The sequence below is a fragment of the Syngnathus typhle genome, linkage group LG16 (assembly GCF_033458585.1).
Source record: "Syngnathus typhle isolate RoL2023-S1 ecotype Sweden linkage group LG16, RoL_Styp_1.0, whole genome shotgun sequence".
NCBI classification, from domain to species: domain Eukaryota; kingdom Metazoa; phylum Chordata; class Actinopteri; order Syngnathiformes; family Syngnathidae; genus Syngnathus; species Syngnathus typhle.
In genome coordinates this window covers 10,666,107-10,687,099 of record NC_083753.1, presented here as the reverse complement: position 1 = coordinate 10,687,099, position 20,993 = coordinate 10,666,107, and the positions used below count along the sequence as shown (strand labels likewise).

Genomic DNA, 20,993 nt, shown 5'->3' with positions numbered 1-20,993 from the left:
ATTCCTATAGTACTTATTTTTCCTCAATGATTTTTATTCATTGATGAGGAAGGAGGCCCTTCCATTTCCATACCAACACACGCACTTATGTCAGAGCAAGACCAAGGATTGACACTCTGCAAAATTAAGGGCCTCATCTCTATAGATCCAAAAGGGTCCCCAAGGAGTGCAACCACAGCAGACCACTTTACTCCACTGCAATTCCATCTTTCATATTTTGTCTGCAGCAAAAACACACATTTGAATCAACGAGGGCTAAAACCCATTCAACAGTGGTGGAAAGCACTTACCCCCGGGCTATATTCATATTCCCATGATGGTCATTAATATACTAGGACCAGTTAAACAAAAAAGAATAGTGTAAGATGATTTTCTATTTAAATCCCAAGGGCTGGTCCAAGACCTTCTGAGGCCCTGGTGCTTTTCCTTGTCTATTTACCTCCATGTGAACTTAATCTGACTTTTTCTGGTTGGAAGGTTCTCCCTCAACCTCCTTCAGTCATTGCTTTTCCAATGAGTGTGTTGAAGCGGTAAAAGGTGGTCATAGCCCTTCGAGGAAAGGTCAGGGTGGCGGTTGCCAGAAGGTTTTGACTGTGCTGGAGAGGCTGAGTAAGGCTCAGAGGAGGTATTTCAGAAGCTAATTGAGTTTGTCCTACCTGCGCCTGACTCCGGGACCGGTGGCTTATCAGACCACATCGCCTGGGGCCTTCTAGACAGATCTGCCCCTACTGGGGCATCTGATATCACCATCACCCTGCCTGCACATGTCAAACCTCCACTGCCCATCCACACTCAATTTGAGCTAGTAACCTCATCACACCTTGTGATGAGGTTAGTAAATGGAGTAAAAATGTGTTTTTGGCATCAGGTGGCATTGATGGTTAAAAAAATAAAAAATAGAAGCATTTCACTCATTGTGTGAGCCGAGACTGTGGCGTTGCTTTGTGTGTTTTATATGCGAGTCATAGGCTACAGTAGAGAATCTCACTCTCCTCCTAGAAGGTCTTCACAGGAATTCTTACAAATTGGCTCAATTAGATCACGGCTGTTCTCGAGATAGTCGTCCGTGTTTTGCTTGCAGGGAAAAGAAGCGTCAAGACGTGTTCACTTTCTTTCTCATTTTCTTTCATGTCCAGGAACCGAGTATGTGAGAAGCATTGCCAGTCATTAATACAGATAATCCACCAGTAGGATGATATTAAGGATCTGGAATATTTTTAGGAGGAATCAGATTAAAACCAAACTGCGGAGTGTGTTAGCACAACCATATTGCTCTACTCAGCTTGAATTTTTGAGCGGCACAAAAGGAGAAGAAAGCAATTGTTTATCTACGTCGAGCGAGACTCCTTTGGGCAGACAGGCAATGCTTGTACTGAGCTTGCGGAAGGAAGTAAAACAGAATGATCGATTTCACAGCATGAATATGTCTGCAGGAATGTGCACCTTTTTGCTAATTAGCATATTAAAATATGAATCCTGCCTATTGTGACTGTCAAAATATTTAGGGGTCATAATTCTCGGCACAATGGTATTTATTCATAGATTTTAATGAATAGGCTCACCATTTGAAATCACGAATATTTATAGATTTTTTTTTTCTCATACTGTTTGATTAATATCACAGGTTCAAGTGGTTAGTATTCCCTCAGCATCATTAATCAATATATGCAGACTTGTTAAAAACATACGCATAGGAGTGGTATAATGTGTCATCGTAGAATGAGTTAAGGGAATTCCAGCCAGCACATTTATAATAAATGGCCACATTGAGCTGGAGGCAAAACAGTTAAGACACTTATGCAATTATGCTAAGTGTCACCCTCAAGATGGCCTTTGAACCGGGGTTAGGCTTACTCTGAATTTGTGAAATAAAAGCTAAATGGAGCCATCTTGCGTGGCTACGTTTTAATATATAGCCTTTAATAAGCCAAGTGCAGGTGCCCTATCGTACAGGTGCACATATCCATCTGAAACAGAGAACATAAAGCAGATGAACAGAGCCGTGCATTCATTTACGCAGATGCAATCTGCATTCATTATCAAGAGCGGCAAGTTCTATTTTAGAAAGGCGTGAAATTGATTCACCTTTTAATTTAGGGCTGCAAGGACGCTTACAAATGGATTTTGTTTTTAAGCAGCAAATATGACGAAGACCTATTGGTCTTAAAAAATATTTGCTTGTACTTTAAATCAAAGCTAAAAAAAAATTCTAACATCGATATGATGAGAAAATATGAGCTGGGCTTAACCCTCAAGGTGAATAGTTTTAACATGGCGCATTTTTTATTATTTATTTTCACACTTAACCTTTTTTTGAATTTCCAGAAGTGGTAGGCACCTGGAGCTCCGATGAATATACATGACAGCAGGGAGAGAAAACCGGGAATGAGATTTAATTTGACACAGTGACCCCCATCTCCACGGGCCCAGAAAGCCAGGGTGAAAAAATAAGGTTGACCCAATGACCCTTGGGCCTGAACCTCTCTGTCACCCACCCTCGCAATTAAATCATCCTCAGAGAGCGAGAGGCGGTTTGGCCAACTGAATGGAGACGTAGCCGAGGCCTCAGCAAAAAGCCCTCGTAGACTGACAGCTAACTTCCGAGCAAGGCAGGTTGAGTCCAGCGGTGCCAATGCTATTCCGGTATGTCAAATATGTAAACATTCTTTGGCAATATGCTGATGGAGTAATGTGCCGAGGCCCGAATTTGACTGCTCTTCTCGTATAACCCATTTGTCAAATTTGCATAAACCGTGTAACACTCAATTTTGTTAATGTAGGAAAGTGAAGGCGACCTTTTACCCTCACCCTGGTTCCTAATGCAAAAGGGTGTGTCTGTTTTCAAATGTGTGACCTTGCCATCACCTTAATAAGTCACAATTTTTAAAGTTATTTTTAGAACATATGTATATTTTGCTAAGAGTTGAGCAGAGTTGTGGCATGAGGCCTGTTGTTACTGTGAGCAAGGAATATTTTATAGAACCTTTTACAAATCCGAAATATTGCACACGCTACATCATGGACTGCGTGTACTCCATAAAATACAGTTAGTTATTAGACAGACAGATGAGCAGTCAATAAGTTGTCATCGTGTTTCTTTTTGGTTCACCGCTGACTCAAGGAGACATGGTCCACTTTGCTTTCTGCTCTGCGAAGCGTGTGTGTACAGCAGTGGATTTCAAAGTGTGGTGTGTGGGCCTTTCTTGGGTCATATGCAAAATAATCATTGAATATGGTTGCGTTGATATGGTTGTTCGTGAGTTCTGTAATGTCCGATGGTCTACGAGTTTCCGATGGTCTACGAGTACAACTGCCGCAAAAATATTGCTTCTTTTTCTTCTTCTGTCTCATTATTTGCCCTGTTTTTTTATTTATAAATATTTAGCCTGTGGTTTTACTTTTTCCTCCCATTTCGCATGACCAAGCTTTTGACAGAGGGACGGAATGATGAACTCTGATTATCAAGAAAATACTTTTGTTCCATCACTGTCTGTATTAAATGGCCCATTTTTGTGGACCCTTATTTTAGAGTATAATGCAGGTATTGTAATATCTCGTGACACTCGCTATATTTTTGTCATATCAGCTTCATAATACTATTCTATAAAAACACATAATCGACCGTCTCTCCTCTCCTCCCCCCCTCCCTCCCCTATTTCTCAGGCTGCTGAATAGAATGGCCGCTGATGATCGGCACCTACCCTCCAGCTGCGGGTCCTACATTAAAACGGAACCATCCAGTCCGTCCTCGGTCATTGACACAGTCAGCCACCATAGTCCCAGCGGCAACTCTGACGCTAGCGGTGGCTATGTCAACACCATGAACAGCCACTCCAACGGCCTGGACTCTCCACCTATGTTCACTCCCGGCGGGCTCGGAGCCGGCACCTGCCGCAAACGCTATGACGACTGCTCCAGCACCATCATGGAGGATTCATCCATAAAGTGCGAATACATGTTGAACTCCCTCCCCAAGAGGCTGTGCCTGGTCTGTGGAGATATAGCTTCGGGGTATCACTATGGTGTGGCCTCTTGTGAGGCCTGCAAAGCCTTTTTTAAAAGGACAATACAAGGTATTTCCCTCCTCGTCTTCATCCGACAATACCTCAAACACACTGAATAGATTTTCTTTTTCCCCCCACACCAGAAACACATCTTCAACGCATCTCTGATATTAGAACACCGACGTATATTCAATCTCAAAGATTCATAGTGTACACTGTACAAATACACAAATCATCTGTCCGACTCTTCCAACCGCATCCTCCCACTGTTTTCTTTAGGAAAGCTTCAAAGGCTGTGTTTATTCCCCTTTAATTGAAAATTAGATTCAAAAGCCCCGCAGTGTGGCATTTTCACACATTTTCACAGATGCTAGTCGTAGTTTGCAATTCTTTTGCTTTGCTTGAAAGTTATGCATCTCAACGGCGTGTTGGGAAAACGAAGCTTCGAATTTGCTTCGTGAACCAGTTGTATTTTTTTACTCCTCTAGATGACACTGTTTAAAGTAAAAGGTTTGAAAAATGCCACGTCGCTGCTAGACACAACAACTGGTTCATTAATGAAACGTCATTTTCCCATCACTAATGAAGGGCTCTTGATTACACGGGAAACAGATATTGGTTAGCCTGAAAAAAAATATGAACAAGCCCATCTACACGTCCATTTGTCGTCGTAAATTAAATGAAATAAGTAAAGCCGAAATTGAAAAACTTTCATATTTGAGGTAAACGACAAATGTTCACCCGCATAGAACAACGTGCATTACGCCGCCTGTCTTGATGGGAGTTGTTGGTTTTCGACCTTGCATCCCTATCAGCTTTAGACAGTCTATGTACCTTTTTCAGACAAACAAAAGCATTAGGCCAAATCCGCATGTTTACCATTGCTGCCATCAGCAATCCCGTCTATTGACAAAAGATGAACATTTTCTCCCAAGTATCACAATGGAACAGAAAAGAGGCATCAGAGAAGAAGTCTTAAGTGAAGCACAGGCCCAAACAATTAAGAGGAAGGTACATGGAGAAAGAAATTGAAAGCTCCGTACCACCCCCCAACCCCACCCCCCCTGACTCCCCCACTTTGCATTGTCGATTTGAAATCCCTCTCTTTCCCTTCTTGGAGGGCTGCCTGTAATGGAGCTAATCTGCCGTCGTTTGTCCGAGCCACAGGAGTTTTGTCAATAACAATCAGCGTTTGGAAAGTGTAATTAAGGCCGAGGCTTTTCATTAGGAAGAAGGGAGGGGGCCGTCTCCAGGGACGGGCATGCCAATTAGAAACTCAGGCACGCGTCGCCGGGTAATTTCAGGGAGAGGAGGGGAAGAAAACCCTGGACTTCTTTAGATTGAAGAGGGACTCTGCTGCTCCTTTCACATGAGAGGAGGAGAGGCTTAATGGCATAATAATCAGACAGGGGTCCCGAGCAGAGAATACTGGGACGTTTTTGGGGGGGGAGGTGAAAGCGCACCAAAATGATAATAGAAACACATGCCGTTTAGGTGGAGCAACATGGAAACAGTAAATAGCAGGATGTCGAAAGAACGGGGAGGTGAGGTTGATGAGAACTGATTAATTAAAGGAATAACGAGGCAGTCAAGGTTAGAGTGTGAGACGTTCTTTGTTAATGAGAAGAAAACAAAGACTCTCTCCTTTCTAGCTCTTTATCACATTGCTCTGTAGCACTTAGGGCAAATAGCATGATAAATTGGTGGTAACTACCATCCTGACGTTTTTTTTTTTATACTCACCTTGGACTCTGTTCATTTGCTGATCTTCCTCTTAAAAAAAATCCTCAGAATTTATCTGGTTGGCGAGATGCAAATATAAATGTACTTTATGTCGGCGCACACACTCATCTTAAGATCTAGTTGTTGTTTTTTCTTTAGTCATTTTAAGTGCCACTGTAAGGGAGATATTTATTGAACAATGTTATTGTAGTTTGTCATTAGACATATAGTGTACATCATGTTGTAAGGTGTTCATTGTTTCTTGACTAATTTACTTATTCAATTAATCGAACAAGATTATGTAAATATTGAGTATTCACTTCAATTCTTGTATTGGATCTTGTCAGATTTTAGAGACGTCCAAAATGCTCTTAATTTAAAATGTTTCATGTATTAATTTTCAAATTATTTCATTTCATTCTTACTATTATTATTATTATTTAACTCCTTATCATACTTTTTTAGCCTCGCAGTCACTATGCCATCCAGCCAAATAGGCCTCTTAAAGTCATCTTTTGATAAAGATATATTAGTCAAGGCCAGACCCAAATTTATATCAACCCGAATCTCCATCCATCCATCCATCCATCCATCCATCCTCGAAGTCCCTCTGTTCTGTGGGCTCTTCTAATCACACGCCCCATGGACGCACTTCACATTATTTTTTTATTTCTTATTTATTTCCTGTGCATTGAAAACAAAGTGAGGAGAGTGTTATTGCTAACAACTTCTCAAACTATCCACTCTTTGTCCCTTTTGACAGAATATCAGATGCACATGATAGAACATGCGCAAGCTGAGGCAATCTGAGTGCATGCTTCCTTTCCTTTCTAAAGAGTGTGATCTCAAAGCACAGGACCTCTTTTAGTAAACCACCAGTTGAAGTTTGCACTCATGTTCACTCAAACCCCGACAAAAGCAACGAGTAGTATGAGAGGAAAAAACAAAAACAGAACGCTAAAATGCCCTCAGGGACACGCAGGGTCAATTGGCTGCATTTCCAGGATGATGACATGAAATGAATATGAAAATAGATGGTCTTGGCCGCTTTAGCTGCCAAATAAACACAATCATGGCTTTCACATTTTGTTACTAATTGGAGGACCTTACTGCATCCTCAAGTAATTGTATTTATTTAATTTTTAACAAAATAACCCTGGGTTTTAAATGTTTCAATGCTTCAGTAATAGACAGTATACATAATTAGAATTGACAGATTAGCTGATTAATTATGATAAAAATACACACACACAGACACACACACACAAAATTGGATCCTGCACCGGGCAGCACTGATTGCCTCCTCCCGGCATGTGTGAAAATGAAAAGGATGATTATGGTCTGGTTCTGCTATGACAACAGAGAAAACACAGTGAGGAAAGACAATCAGAGCTCATCAGCCGTTTGCCTCACACCTTTATTTACCCGCAATTCCAAAGAGATGAGTAGAATTAGCATAATGATTTCTAACCCCGATATAAAGAGGAATTTCTAATTATTTATAACATCTTGGGACCCTAGACTTGATCTGTCTAATAATGTTAACATAATTGCATAAGTTGTCAAAGGGTGTTGGAGGGCCAGTAGAGGAACGCCAGTGGAATATTACATAGCTTGTGGGTGGCTAATGTGGGAAGTGCTCATTGTTAAATTTTCCCTGTGAAAAATAAGAAGGAAAATATATTTTAGTTCATACGTTGCATTTTCAACCTATTTGTGTTGTATTATTTACATAATTATATATTTCTTATATTATTTATATATATATGTATTGAAGTGAGTAAGAAAAATCTGTAACTTCATGGAAAACGTGTTTGACCAATGTCAAAACCTCCAAAAATGAAAGCCCAGCGAAAATGACGGGATTTATAATACACTGAACCCTTTTATTGAAAATCCTCGAATTTAGTAAAATATAGGGAACCAGACAGGATGTCCTGCTGTCCATGAGTCCTGAGTACAACTATTTTCTTTCTTTTTATTTATTTTTTATTATGGAGCAGTGAAACTCTTTTGAAAAACACCATCCTGGAATCGTATGCTAAAATTGAATAATGTATAAGGCATCTTGCCTGTCCAGTATATAAATCATCAACAATAGCAATTGTAGTAAGAACAGGTTTGGCTCTCCAGGAGTATTATGTAAATTGGTCAGGGGCAGCATGTTTTGGTTCATCTAGCCTGCTATTGAAGCAGCGGTAGGCCCCTCTGAGCACGGGGGGGGACATGGCCTGCACCTGGGGCCTGCATAGAATTAACAAGACCTATTTAGTGTTGGAGGAGTGAGGACCACTGTGGGTTTATCTGCCACTCTGATATGAACGATTTTCTCCTTTGTGTCCCAGCAGGAAGATATATATTTTTTTTTTACACTGGACTACACCAGACCCAGTTAATATGTATGGAATTCTTTTTTTTTAAATGCACTTAAAATAGTATGAAAATGCCTTCATTGAAAATCAGTTGTGTCTCCATTAATTAATCTTATTTATTCTTTTTCTTAGGCAACATTGAATACAGCTGTCCTGCCACAAATGAGTGCGAGATCACAAAACGGCGACGCAAATCATGTCAGGCTTGTCGCTTCATGAAATGCCTCAAAGTGGGGATGCTGAAAGAAGGTAAGAAGAGTAAGAGCATTTTTTTCTTCTTGCACGCATACATACTGCATAAAGACAATTTGGATGATGGGAACATTTTGTAGCCCTAGACACTTGGTGTAAAAATACAAACCGCCTGGTGGCCGACCGAGACTGCCGCTGTACCCACACAGCAGTAAATAATAGTCTAGTTATGCACACAAAAAAATGCTGAATTGCATTATTTCACCATTTGAGTAAAAGAAATGTAACAGTATTCCGCCTGTAAAATGCACTCACGCGGCACAGTGTCAGCTGTCCCCGGCATATTGATCCCTTAAATGTTTTGGGAACATCTCAGGTCTCTTCCTGTGGATGCCTCCTGAGAATTCCCTGAGAATTAAACATGTTTTGGATGGAATGGTCCTGCTGGGTTTGTCCCTCTCCCTAATCTCTAGAAACCCCCATGAGACTCCAAATTGAGGCATTCTGTCAGAGCAGGTGATGTGCTCTTTCTGTGTTGCTCTTTTTATTGCTTGGCTGCTCCTTACAAAAATATTTATAACCAATCAATATAGAAAATATATAATGGGTAGCTTTGGATTGAATGAGCCAATGTTGTGTTTTTTCAATTCTACTGTCGGAGCATCGGTTCAAAAACCCCTCGTGTTTTTTTCTTTTTCTGGAATGCTCATGAGTAAATAGTTCACGGAACTCTTTAGCGTAAGATTGTCCCTCATGGTTATTCAGTAGGTTAAATAGTCTGCCAGACAGAGGCCCTAACAGATACAATTCTGCATAAAATGGCCTACTTTTACGTTCTCTGGCAAACTCGCTCTGTATATATTCTGACATTATTCCTCCCATTATTCACCGAAGAGAGGGATTTATAGATGCATATATACCCAAGCGCCACCTGAAGCCAAAGTCGTAACCTATATGGATCTCTGCACAGAAACCGAATCCCCTGGACTGCATGCGGCCAGATAAAGCCTTAGTGCCAGAAAGACAGAGTAATCGCATTACTATCTGATGAAAAATTTATGCCAATATATCATCTAGGAGACTACAAAAATATGTAGTCATGGCTAGAGATGAATGACCCGTGTCAGGTCAGAGTAAAAAGAGTGTAAAACTCAAATATGCAGACCTCGGCTTCGCCCGAGGTTCTCCCGGCAAACTTCGACGCATCGGGCACAATCCGAGAATTAGAATAACACATTTAGATCTGTCATCGTACCGTAACGATTATTGTCGCAGATCTGGTTGCGTGGTGAAAAGCATTATATCACTGCCATCTTTAGCAAAGAAATGCCACATCAATTTTACATGCTTAAAAGTGTCAGAGAAACGAAATGGAAATAGAGACACACGCTCAGTTGCCTAGTGTAAGTAAGCTCAATGAAGCCTTCAGCTCAACGCCGTACTCCGGCCCGAGTGTGGAAACGGCTACCACTCATGTGACCGTGGTTGCCACTTACTTTCATTACGACAGAAAGGTCACATTGTGTGCCAATGGAAAATCACCTAAGTATAACTTTACAAAGATGTCACACTGCCCCATGACTGCCGAGGATGATACACAATAAAACAATAAAAATTAGTCAAGGTTTATTCTCACAATTCAAGTAACAGTACTCCTAGTTGTACTAAGTTCATCTTGTTTTTCCTTTTTAATTACTTCACTGGTTCTTTTATATCAAACAAAAGAACCAGTGAAGTAACAGTACTCCTATTCGAATCGAATTTTCTGGCTTCTCGACGGAAGACGTTTTTCAGCAATTTGATTTACGGAGACCTGCTGAGAGCCTGCGTTGGGTCGCTGTACTTTGGCTCTCACTGTATAAAAGAGGAAGTGATCAATAGAAGAATCAAATGTCAGAGGCAACAGGTTTTTCCTCTGATCAATGAAAACGGGTCAGAGCTTAGAGCAAGGGAGAAGACAAGATACTATTGAGAGATTATATTGACATCGTTCAGTGACAGTTGCTCTTTGCACCAACTTCCTCTCCCTCTTGCTTACTCACGCACACAAATACCGATACGTACTCGGGTAGAATGTTGTCAAGATACTAAAAAATCGTCTTAGATAGTCCCTCCATCTTGGCACTGAAACGATAAAGAAATGTCTACAAGAAGAACAAAGGATTTTGTTAGAGAAGCAGAAATGTTCGCTCTAAAATCTTCCCAATCCCTAAACGTGACCTGTGAGTCAATAAAAATATTTAAAGTACATAAAATAATTGTCCCTAATTGATCTAAATTTGACCTAGATTTCTATTTTCAAATGTTTAATGCTCTTGACACAATTGAGTGTACAGTCGTTGAGTAGTTCATCAGCTAGACGAATAAAAAATACGAGAGGCAGTAAGAATAATTTGGCAAGTTTTAGTTATTAACGCACTGACTTATTAATGCACAATAACTCAATTTCACTGCTGTTGCATTAATGCAATGTGTGTTAAGTACCGGTCGGTAATTTCAGTCAGCGGTAGGGCCAGGGATGTCAGCTCACCCGGGAGCGTCTAGCGAACCTGTAAATGGACTACGTGACAAGGGTGTCAGCGTGGCAGCCCCTCGGGTCTGAATATGTGGACGGGTCAGTGTGCTTCCTTCTCTCATCACCGCGCGTGATTGAAAATGTTGCAACACTCAAACGAGCATGCCGCGCTGGCATGGGGGGCCCCTTGGAAATAGTGCTGACGGCAGTTTAGCGGGGCGGCTTCCTTGAAAGGCGAGGTTCACCGTGCCTTGCCATGTGGCCTTCTGATTTTCCCAGCGAAAATAGCGTCTGCCTAAGCCCCCCTTGGCATTGCCAACCATCCCAGACATCCTGACACTTTCCCCAGGGAGAGAGACACTGAACAGGTGAGGGACTCTAAATAAGAGCCCCTATCATGGCCGTCCACGCAAAGTGAGTGAAGACAGGCTCTTTTGTAGGAGTGTGCTTGGAAGGGGATTATTATTGTTTTTGGAGAGAAAGAGGAGCCGCAGGTCAGCTGGCCTCAGCCCCCACCCTAAGGCCCGTGCTAATCCGTGCACAAATGCCAGCCGCCTTGGCCAAAAGCCCTCTCCCCCAGCTCCCCGCTTTGAAGAGATGATACCGGCGCTCAACCTCTGCTAGCCTCGCCGCGCTGTGTGGCGGCCCATAAAAGAGTGAGATGACTTTAGATGAGGTGGCAGTTAAATCTCTTCGCACATTTATAACACACCTACTGTTTACTATGGAGAGAGTCAGACCACTTACAGCTGAGGGCCACCGAGGGGACATGCGAAACGCACAAAGGCCCCTATAATGTCCCGTTCGTATTGCCTGGCAGTGAGAGTGAATGGATCTGCTCTGGCCGCTTTTAATGGCTCCTCTCGTCTCCGGGGCCCCGTCCGTCTCTGACCCTCTTGGACAGTAAAATGAGGCGGGATCGTGCCAAGTTTTAATTCCTGTCAGCATCTGTTAATTATGACCAGGGCTGTTCTAATTAAAAGAGGCACCTAACTTCAAATGCCGGCGTTACAGCGGCCACGTGACTCGACCGCTCGAAAGGATCATAGAGAACGGGAGCGCGGCCACCTGGCAGCGGTCGAGTTCATCGGGTGAGCCGCAAGAAACTGTAGAAAGTGGTGACATCACGTCGGACCATGAGAGGAATTTTCCATGGCTGCGGCGTTGGCTGTAATAAACAGCGGCGAGCGGCGTGATATTTTTTTAATGATTCCAAGGACACAGTCAGCTGCTTAAAAGAAAACGGTGTTTTTTTTCTTGACTTGAGTGACGTTAAAAGAAAACTGTCATGTAAAGTGCAGGTGTAGTTGCCATCAGATTATTCCCTGTGTCTTGCTGGGAAGGATGAGTCCCTGCTGGGAATTGGGGGTAATTAGGTTAGTGGGTTGTCAGTGTCAGGAAATTGAAAGACAATCCTAATCAGATTTGTGTTCCTAGGGAATCAAATAATTTATATAAGTAGAAGAAATCTCTATTTTACAGTTTGATGATAATACACTTTACAACCCCACCTCGTGTGGCAATATAAGATAAGTGCAGAAGATCAAGAATATCTTTTGCATAAATTCACCCTTGAATTCCTTTTTGGTAAATGGCACTTTTGTTTGACATCATCGGATGTTCCCATTTCGTGACCGCCAATCGGCGTTGCGTGGGACACATCCAAACTCATCCTCTCCAAGAGCATTTGCTGATGGCCAAATTGTATTAGGCTCATTTGCAGTGGCCACACAATGCCCAGGTTTGACACTGTCCTCCCTGTTATAAAGTGATGAAATCATCAAGGAAGTGCTCTGGCTCGCGGGTGTTGTTCGCTCCGAGGACGTAGCGGGCTGACAAATTAACTCTTCCCCCCCGCCGCACGCATTTCATTGAGCCTCTTCTCATCCACCCTTTAGTATTAAATTTGTTTGGAGGTTGCTTTATGCAGACGAGGTAAATTGAAGGGATTTTCCCTCTTGACAGGATTAAGATATCAGCCATGTTTAGGCTGGATGGACGCAGTGACAGCCTGCTACAAATATAGTTTGCATATATTTGCATTGAATAAGTGAATACCTGCCTGGTCATATCAAATAAATAGAACGGCCTAGATTAAGTATGTTAACTATGGAGAAAATGAATAGAACAGAAAAGACATCCAAATAGAAACATTCTTATCAAATAATGAGATAATAAATAACTTATGTTATGATGAGGCCGGCTTGACATTTACAGTATAGGTGTGGAACCCGGACCCCTAGGTGTGGTTGGGGATGATAAGGCTCTCTTGCTGCTCCTCTGAAAGAGGGGTGAAATAAGGGTCTTTTATGAGGAAGCAATACCTAGTTATCTATGTGGAGTATGACAGCGGATGTTTTGTTCGCCGTGTGCGACGGGGGCAGTGGGTGGGGGGGGTAGTGCATTTACTCGCTGGCTGCTCACGTTTCTTTTACTGGATCTTAAGGACCACACACACCAGAGATCTCACTCATGCACAAACTAGGAAAAAGCCAATTAGTATGCAGTCTGCTTCAACCAAAAGCTAAATAATTAGAGGACCAGTCTGTGAGATCATTGACCCTGCGTTAAATATTCATATGTTTAGACCTGCTCTGGGCTCAGCTGTATCACAGCAGACCAGCCAGGCATGGACCACATATGGGAAGATAGCCTCTTCTCTGACATATCTACACACATGACATGCATGCACACGTGCGCACTTTTATTCAGAAGCTATCACTCCCTTTAGCATATTTTTACATTTTATATATTTTTTATTTATATATTTCTAACAATATATATTATACATTTTTAAAATATTTTTAACTAAATTTTTCGCCAATATTGTTAAATATTATTCTATATTTTTTTAAATATATTTTTGACAAACTTTTCCGCAAATGTGCTTGATATTGATTGTCTCGCTTGTGCGGCCTTCTCAATTTGTCCACCGTAGGGGTTCGTCTGGACCGAGTTCGAGGGGGCAGACAGAAGTACAAGCGGAGGTTGGACACTGAAAACAACCCCTACCTTGGTTTGGCGCTCCCCCCTCCTACCAAGAAGCCTCGTGAGTACTGCCCCGTCACTAGCCCATTGTCTCCCATCTCCGTCGCCCCTCCTCTGCCAGGCAAGCAATCAGGTAAAGGTTGAGCAAACTTTGGAGATAAATAACCTTACCTCCCTCTGTCTTATGTTTGGAACTCCAGGACAATAGTGCTCCATATTTGCACACGTGCATCTCTTATATCGCAATTTTTTTTTTCATTTGCCTCCATACAAACCTATCCCAAGTTGCTCATGGAGATTTTTCTTTTTAGATAACACGTTAAACATCGATTTTGCTTTGTCTGCCCTCCTTTTCTCCTCTACCCTCAGTCACAAAGATAGTATCTCACCTTTTGGTGGCAGAGCCAGAGAAGATCTACGCCATGCCTGACCCCACCATGCCGGAGAGTGACATAAAAGCTCTTACCACACTCTGCGACCTGGCTGACCGCGAGCTGGTCGTTATCATCGGCTGGGCCAAGCACATCCCAGGTATAATCCTTTTTTTAAAAAATTTTTTATTTAACTCTGCCTTATTTTTCCTGTTCTCTTCCTCTCAGTTTTATACGTTATTTATATAACACTCGCACCGATAATTAATGGAAGAATCTCAAAACGCCACAGGGCGTGTGGCACAGAGGGGGGTGTGAAATGGACATAGTTGTGCAAGGAACAAATCGATAGAGTGCATCTAAAATCCCGACACTGAATGGAGAGGGGAACACACTGACCTGCTGCCAATGCGTGCTGTAATCACAAGGGAGATGTAGAGTAAAGTTGGGGTCTTGCCCACTCAAACAACACATCATATCACATGCGGACACACACATATGCACACGCGCTTTCAGCCCGAGCACACACGCTCGTTGAATTATTGATGGCTATAATCGTGTTTCCTCCTTGCCCCATAGACATTCTGATAGACGAGGTGTTAGGTTATACGAGGCTGTTGAATTAAGGACACGGCTCGCCTCACGTCAGCAGAGATTTTGCTTCCTGTGAGAGTTTTGCTCTGATTTTTGTCATACAACACATTGTTTAGGCCCTCGCTTTTGCCACCAAGGCAGATTCGCCTTGATCTTGAGCTTGACCCTCATAACTATGACATCACAGAGGGGGGGGACAAAATGAATGTAGGCCTTTCTGCCACTTCCATATTCACTTTTTAGTAGCACAACAAAAGCACAGGAGTGGCACGTACACAAATACCATTGTGCATTATGACAAATCAGGCCAAGGGATAATTTTTCAAATCCAGTTCATTCATTCATGGCAGGTCCATTTTGTGCTGAAAAGGTCTTTGAGTACTTCTCAGAAGGTTGGGTATTAATCAGGTACAGATCTGATAGTAAGGAGATTAGCCATGGATATGCTCCCCAGCCTCTGGCCTTAGCCATTGCCCGTTATGCATGTGAACTGTTTGGATAACTCACCATGCACCGTGCACGCTCAGCACACTGAGAGTTTAACCAAGAAGCTTACTCAGGGCTAGACCCCAGGTGACCTGGGAACACACTGTCCAATCCCCAAATATTTCCCAGGCTCAATCATGCATCATATGCTCATTTCTGGACTGTGCTGCATAGCCTGATCACTTCTGTTTAAAACATTGATTATTTCCAGAGATGATGTCACACTTTAATCTGACGTTCCTTTTGTGTTCAATTGTTTTCCCTTGCACCCAGAGAAGCAACATTCCTAAATTGTATGTAGGTTTAAACCAGGATTTTATGTGACGGCGTTGATTAAAAGAGTGTTCTGATAATCAGATTATACAAACACATATTGCGTTATAGCATTGATGCATAATGTTAATGGGATTTGTGTCATTCCAAATGCGGCGGTAATGATCATTTAACCCAAAACCTAAGGCAGTAAGCCAGAGTGTCTTCTGCTAAACAATGTGCAGTACCTGCAGTATTAGACGCTTAAGTAGATTACGCTGGTTCATTTTCAAATACCTCGCTCGCTTCTATTTGTTTTTATATCAGTAGCTGTCATTATTTACACACAAATTGGCAAAGTAAAAACGACCGGTAGCTGAGTGGTTCGTCTGCCACATTGCTGGCGTCTGTATTAGCACAGTGGGTGTCCTCTGGCTATGAAATAGCAGCATAATTGAGTTGTACATGGCTGAACCTGATCAGAGACGGTTCAGTGGTTTTGCCACTCTATGCTCGAACTCTCCATGCACCAAAGCAACCTCAGGGTAGCGTACCATGCGTTTGCAGTGAGCTGCAGTCTGCTCCGGGACCAAAAAAAAAAAAAAAAGAAAGGGGGCAGGGGGTGGTGATTGCATTCTGATAGATTTCTGAGGCCGTAGGCAATGGAATTAAAAAGATTAACAGTTCATTAGGAACTAGACCACATTGATTAGAGTAGTGACAGATAGGACAATATCTAAAGTCCAAATGTAACAATTTAAAATCATGAACAGTTACTTTCTACTGCGTGCAATATTCTTATTTTGTTTTAATACAGAAGTCAACATGCATTAGAAAAGTTCATTTCCGTCAACTAAACACAAAACAACCCAATATTAAAGCAGGCTGTTATCAACTAGCGCGTCACCATTCGGTGTGTATTTGATTAACCGATAATCACTTTGGATATTCTCGTCACCGCTCCAAATAGAAGCATACAGTCGAGTCGAACCCCGGCTGTTGCCTAAGGGTGACAAGGTCATTAATAGCCGTGTTTGAGGGGATGCAGACAGATGGCTACTTGCTTCTTAAAGGTGCTAACAGTCTTTGACATGCATAGCAGTCCACCCATCTTGTTCCCTTGCATCCTATAAAGGTGCATTTCGCTTTGCGCAAGTGGTAGCTACTCAATATCTTGGCAGCCAGCGTGCATTTTTAACTACCTTGACATTGCTGTCTTCTTCAGGAGTGATGGGAGCCGAGTGTGACCCCTGACCCCCCTCCCTGAATTCCTTCCCACCCACAGTGGGAATGTCATGTGCTCATATGTAAAAGCCGCTATGCATGCAACATATACAGGAGGGGCTTGTTGTTTGGTGTTTGCCGACTCCCAACCCAGCTTCCGCGGCAGGAGTGTTTTCAGCTGGGAATTCTCGGAAGGCTAAAGGGCCAAGCAAACATTGACACTCGCCTGCAGCCGCTGCCTTGCTCTGACACAATAAAATGTATTTTTGCTCTGGTGTATGACCCAGACAGTATACATTGACACATCAGGCTGATATTATCTTGCAAAATATTTTCCTCCTCATATTTAATCACGTTAGTAATAGATATTACACAAAATTCAAATGTCTTGTTTACTTTCGCCCTCCTCTATTCGATGTTAGCTAATCAGCTCTTCGTTAGACTGACACGCATCTGGTATGTTAGTTAACATGTAGACATGTCATGTTATAAGTTGTCGTGTTAGCGTCAGGGCCGCGCCCCACCATGATAAACACCAATCCCACCCTTCTCCCCTACAAAGCCTTTGTTTTCTCTTTGCCATTAAATTGCGAAATCTACTTACTGAGTTGCCAGCCTGATCCCACTCAAGCTTTGTAATCTCCTTGTAATAGAGTGTGAATACTGGCCAGCAATAAATCAGCACCTCATCAGTGCACTTTATTAAATATAGACATCAACAGACAGCTCTTAGTATATTCAATTTACTCTCCGACGTAGGCTTCAACACAGGGAGATAAAGATAGATTGAGCAATCGAGTGCAAGCTGAGGCCTGAACCTGAACGGGAAAAGCTACAGGATATTGAGAGGGGACGCAGTATATCAGGGACGGGCAGACAGTCAGGAGGCTCCAGCGCCAGGATGGGGAGGTTTGCCAGGTGGGATGGGGAAGGGGTTTGTATGTCGGTTTCTCTCGATGACAGCTGAACTGGGCGCCTATAAAGTCTTTGTTTCAACCTCACGGTTGAAAATCAGAACTTGACTGCTTTACCTCAAATAGTGGCTTCCGCTCTAATAATCGTCTGGCCCAATTCCATCATTCACTTGAACAAATATGGTAGAGTGTCGTGAAAAAAACCTTTTTCACATTCATACATTGTTTGCAAGATCATCCGGCAAAGTGAAAATAAAATGTGTTTTTTCAATTGATTTTATTTATTAAAGAAACAAATTCAAAGCTAACTTGCCCTGTTTAAAACTATAATAACGGTGTGTATATAGTGAAAAAAATAAGGACTGCACACTCTTGAAATATTGTTGAATGAAATAAAATGACATCCACCACACATATTTGTAGAAATATGACATTTTCGAAAATTGCGTTGCGCCACAACTTAGACCTGGTTCCAGTGAATCTCACATTTCGCCTACTTTTAGCCACCAAATTGTCAGGTGCGCCAGGGACGAGTAAAAAAATGAACGCCCCGGCATGGTGCAGCACGATATGCCGAATTCCCAAGCACACTAAACGAGGCTTGCAACAACTAATTACTAAGATACTATTTTAACTCAATTGTGACAATCCCTTTTCTATTTAACTTGAAAGAGCCTTAAGATGAACCGTAACAAATTTCCTTGGTTGGTTTGTTATTAATTTTAAAGAAAATAGAAAGCATGATACAATTTCAATATAATTAGATCCAACATGATTTAAGCTTTGCTGTCTAGGGAACGCTTGTTGAACATTTACACGTGTGGACTCTTGGTAAAATTATTTCTATCAACCACCACGTTTTATTATCACCATTGCTATTGATCCAGATGTTGCCATGTTAATTCCAGAAGGATCACGGTCCACACACTGGAATTAGTTCAACATCCCCCGCCGCACTCTGGCAAGATCAGAGCGTTCTGTACAAATCAGAGATGTGTGTATTGTATTTTAAGTGTCATCTTAAATGGCAAGCTTTGATATTAACTAAGCCTCTCTCGCAGCATGATCCCTCTGCTCAGTTTGAGGATATAGTGGTAGAGAAAAAAAAAGATGTGCAGAACCTCTGGGGCCCAGTTAGAGGCGGTTTAACTCCAATTGGAGCCCAGAGAGCACTTGCCTTGGCTGAGGTGAGATTGCTGCTGGGCACAAGTCTTCAGGGCCTGCTTGTCCTTCTGATAGCTGGCTATGATAGATCAGCCTCCGTCCAGCCAGGATGACTGTCTATCTCTCGTTTGCTCCCCCCCACCCCACTGCACTCTGGTCCCCTTTCACTTTATGCTCTCGCTCTTTTTCCTTCGTTCTTATCTGCCTCCTCTCTGCCCTGTATCTTCTCCTTTCTTTTTATCCTCCACTTCACTCCCTTCCTCTGCTACCTTTTTTTTGTTACCATCCCTCACTCGTTCGCTCCTGTCTGTTGTCTGATTGAGGGTGAGTTACGAGGGGGCTGCAGCTGGAGGGGGCCACCATGCCTCGTAATTACATCTCTTTTTATTACCCGCGCTAATGGCCCTCGGGGAGAGGGAAACAATAATAAATTAATCGAATATGAACTCAAGCTCAACAGAAATCTCCAGCATTTCATTTTTGGACCACCCAGTCCTCTGATTAATCTCGGAGAGGTTCGAGATGGCCGTCTGTGGGTTTTGCCGCCCCGCCCCCCCCCTCGTTGAAGCCCACTGGAGAGATAAAGACAGCGATGATGATTTTGGCGTCTGTCGTTGCTGCTTTTATCCTCAGCCTTTTGGAGCAAAGATGCAGTTTAACTCTGTCAGTTGGATGAAATTCGATGGAAGTGAATATGTCAGTGGCGGTTAGTCATCACCATGTTTTACATGTTGTAATCTTGGAAATGAAAATCCCTTTCAGAGCTAAATGCACAAGATAAAGCTGTGCTTTGTTATTACCATTATTATTTTGGGCTGTGTGGGGCTTCCAAATGCACTCAGCAGTGAAGTGGAAAAGGGCCTTCAAGTGTGCAGACAGGCCTCTCTGATTTGGTCAATATCGTGTCATGTTTGGTCAAACCCCGCCATCGGCAGCGGGCTGGAAATGAAGATGTAAATATTGATATTTCATTAGAGGAAATCACCCACTCCGGCGGCACTTAACCGGGCCACCTTCAGAGCGCGGCGGCCGGAGCGCTTTGTGACCTGCGGAGTCGGGAAGTCACTTCATTACTCGATTAAATTGAGTGGAAAAAGGGAAGGCAACGACACGAGATCCCATTTGCTGTGATAATTTAGGCCCCGAAGAGGATGGATGGAACGGTGGGGAAACACCACCTCTCCATCTCACAACAGCGGATTAAATTTAAGGACTTTTAGCGTCAAAAGTAATTGTAGGCTGCTGGGCTTGGCACGTACGGCTGAGGGCTGCTGCACGCTGCATCCGAGCAACTCGAAAACCTCTTCAGCGAGACCCGGACGAGGCCTTCACACGAGCTGTCACATTGGGAGCGCCGCTTTAGTTCCGCTTCAGTCCTCTTTGCCATTAAAAGGCTCCGACAGAGCTTTGCCTGTGATTGCGATGCCAACCTGATGCGGCAATCAACTGTGCCGGGATGACAGTTTCTCTCTGGACGGTCCACATTCTGTCCGACTTAATGGACACGTATGCAGACAAGGAAATAACACGACAGCATTTTAACATCCCCCCCCCGTCAAATACCTTTTAATGGCGTCGGCTTTTACAAACTATGCTTCCACTGATAATAGTGACGTGCTTGGAGTGCTTTCAGCAGTTGGTCCGAATTGGCCGGCCCTCCGACCAGTCCTACCGGACTGTTAGCACTCTATTCTACCGACTATTGATTCCCCTTCAAAATGTGAAGGCCCTCACATTCTGATCACAATCTCTTAATTAATGTATCCTGCAGCTCTCCCCCTGCAGTGGTCATCACCACGATAAGGGGAACCACTCTGCCCGGTTCTGGTTCTTTTTCCTACTGCTTCCCCATCATGGCTTTTATTTCTGTTTGTGTGTGTGTTCATTGTTGTCTCGGCGGGCAGGAGCAGATAAACACAAGGGCTGATGGTGCCTCCCCCCCCCCCCCACCCTCTCCCAAATGTGATCATTTGTTTTTCTGAGAAAAAGCAGGGTATAGATGTGTTGAGCAGGCCGGGTCAATACTGTAATCTATCGCCTTTTAATCACGCAGTGGCAGGTGGCATGGCAACAGCGAACTTGTAAAAGCAATCATGTTAATCATGGGTGGAGCTGGAGAGCCTAATATGCTGTCAGAATGGGCCGCCTGCAGGCACGGGAGGCGGAGGGAGGGAAAGGGTGGCTAGGCATGGGGG

General features: G+C 43.0%; 1 protein-coding gene across 5 annotated transcripts in view; it reads left to right on the top strand.

Annotated features, from left to right (window-relative positions):
- The window catches only part of esrrb (estrogen-related receptor beta), a 38,891-nt gene that overhangs the window by 9,487 nt on the left and 8,411 nt on the right, over positions 1–20,993 (top strand). For 2 of the 5 annotated variants that reach the window (XM_061301907.1, XM_061301906.1), the window contains 4 exons: positions 3,664–4,073; positions 8,231–8,356; positions 13,744–13,926; positions 14,163–14,324. In XM_061301907.1, coding sequence (XP_061157891.1) covers positions 3,677–4,073; positions 8,231–8,356; positions 13,744–13,926; positions 14,163–14,324 — 868 coding nt within the window. In that variant the 5' untranslated portion in view covers positions 3,664–3,676. The remainder of the gene's footprint in view (positions 1–3,663; positions 4,074–8,230; positions 8,357–13,743; positions 13,927–14,162; positions 14,325–20,993) is intronic. The other 3 variants (XM_061301904.1, XM_061301902.1, XM_061301903.1) reach the window with 3 other exon arrangements.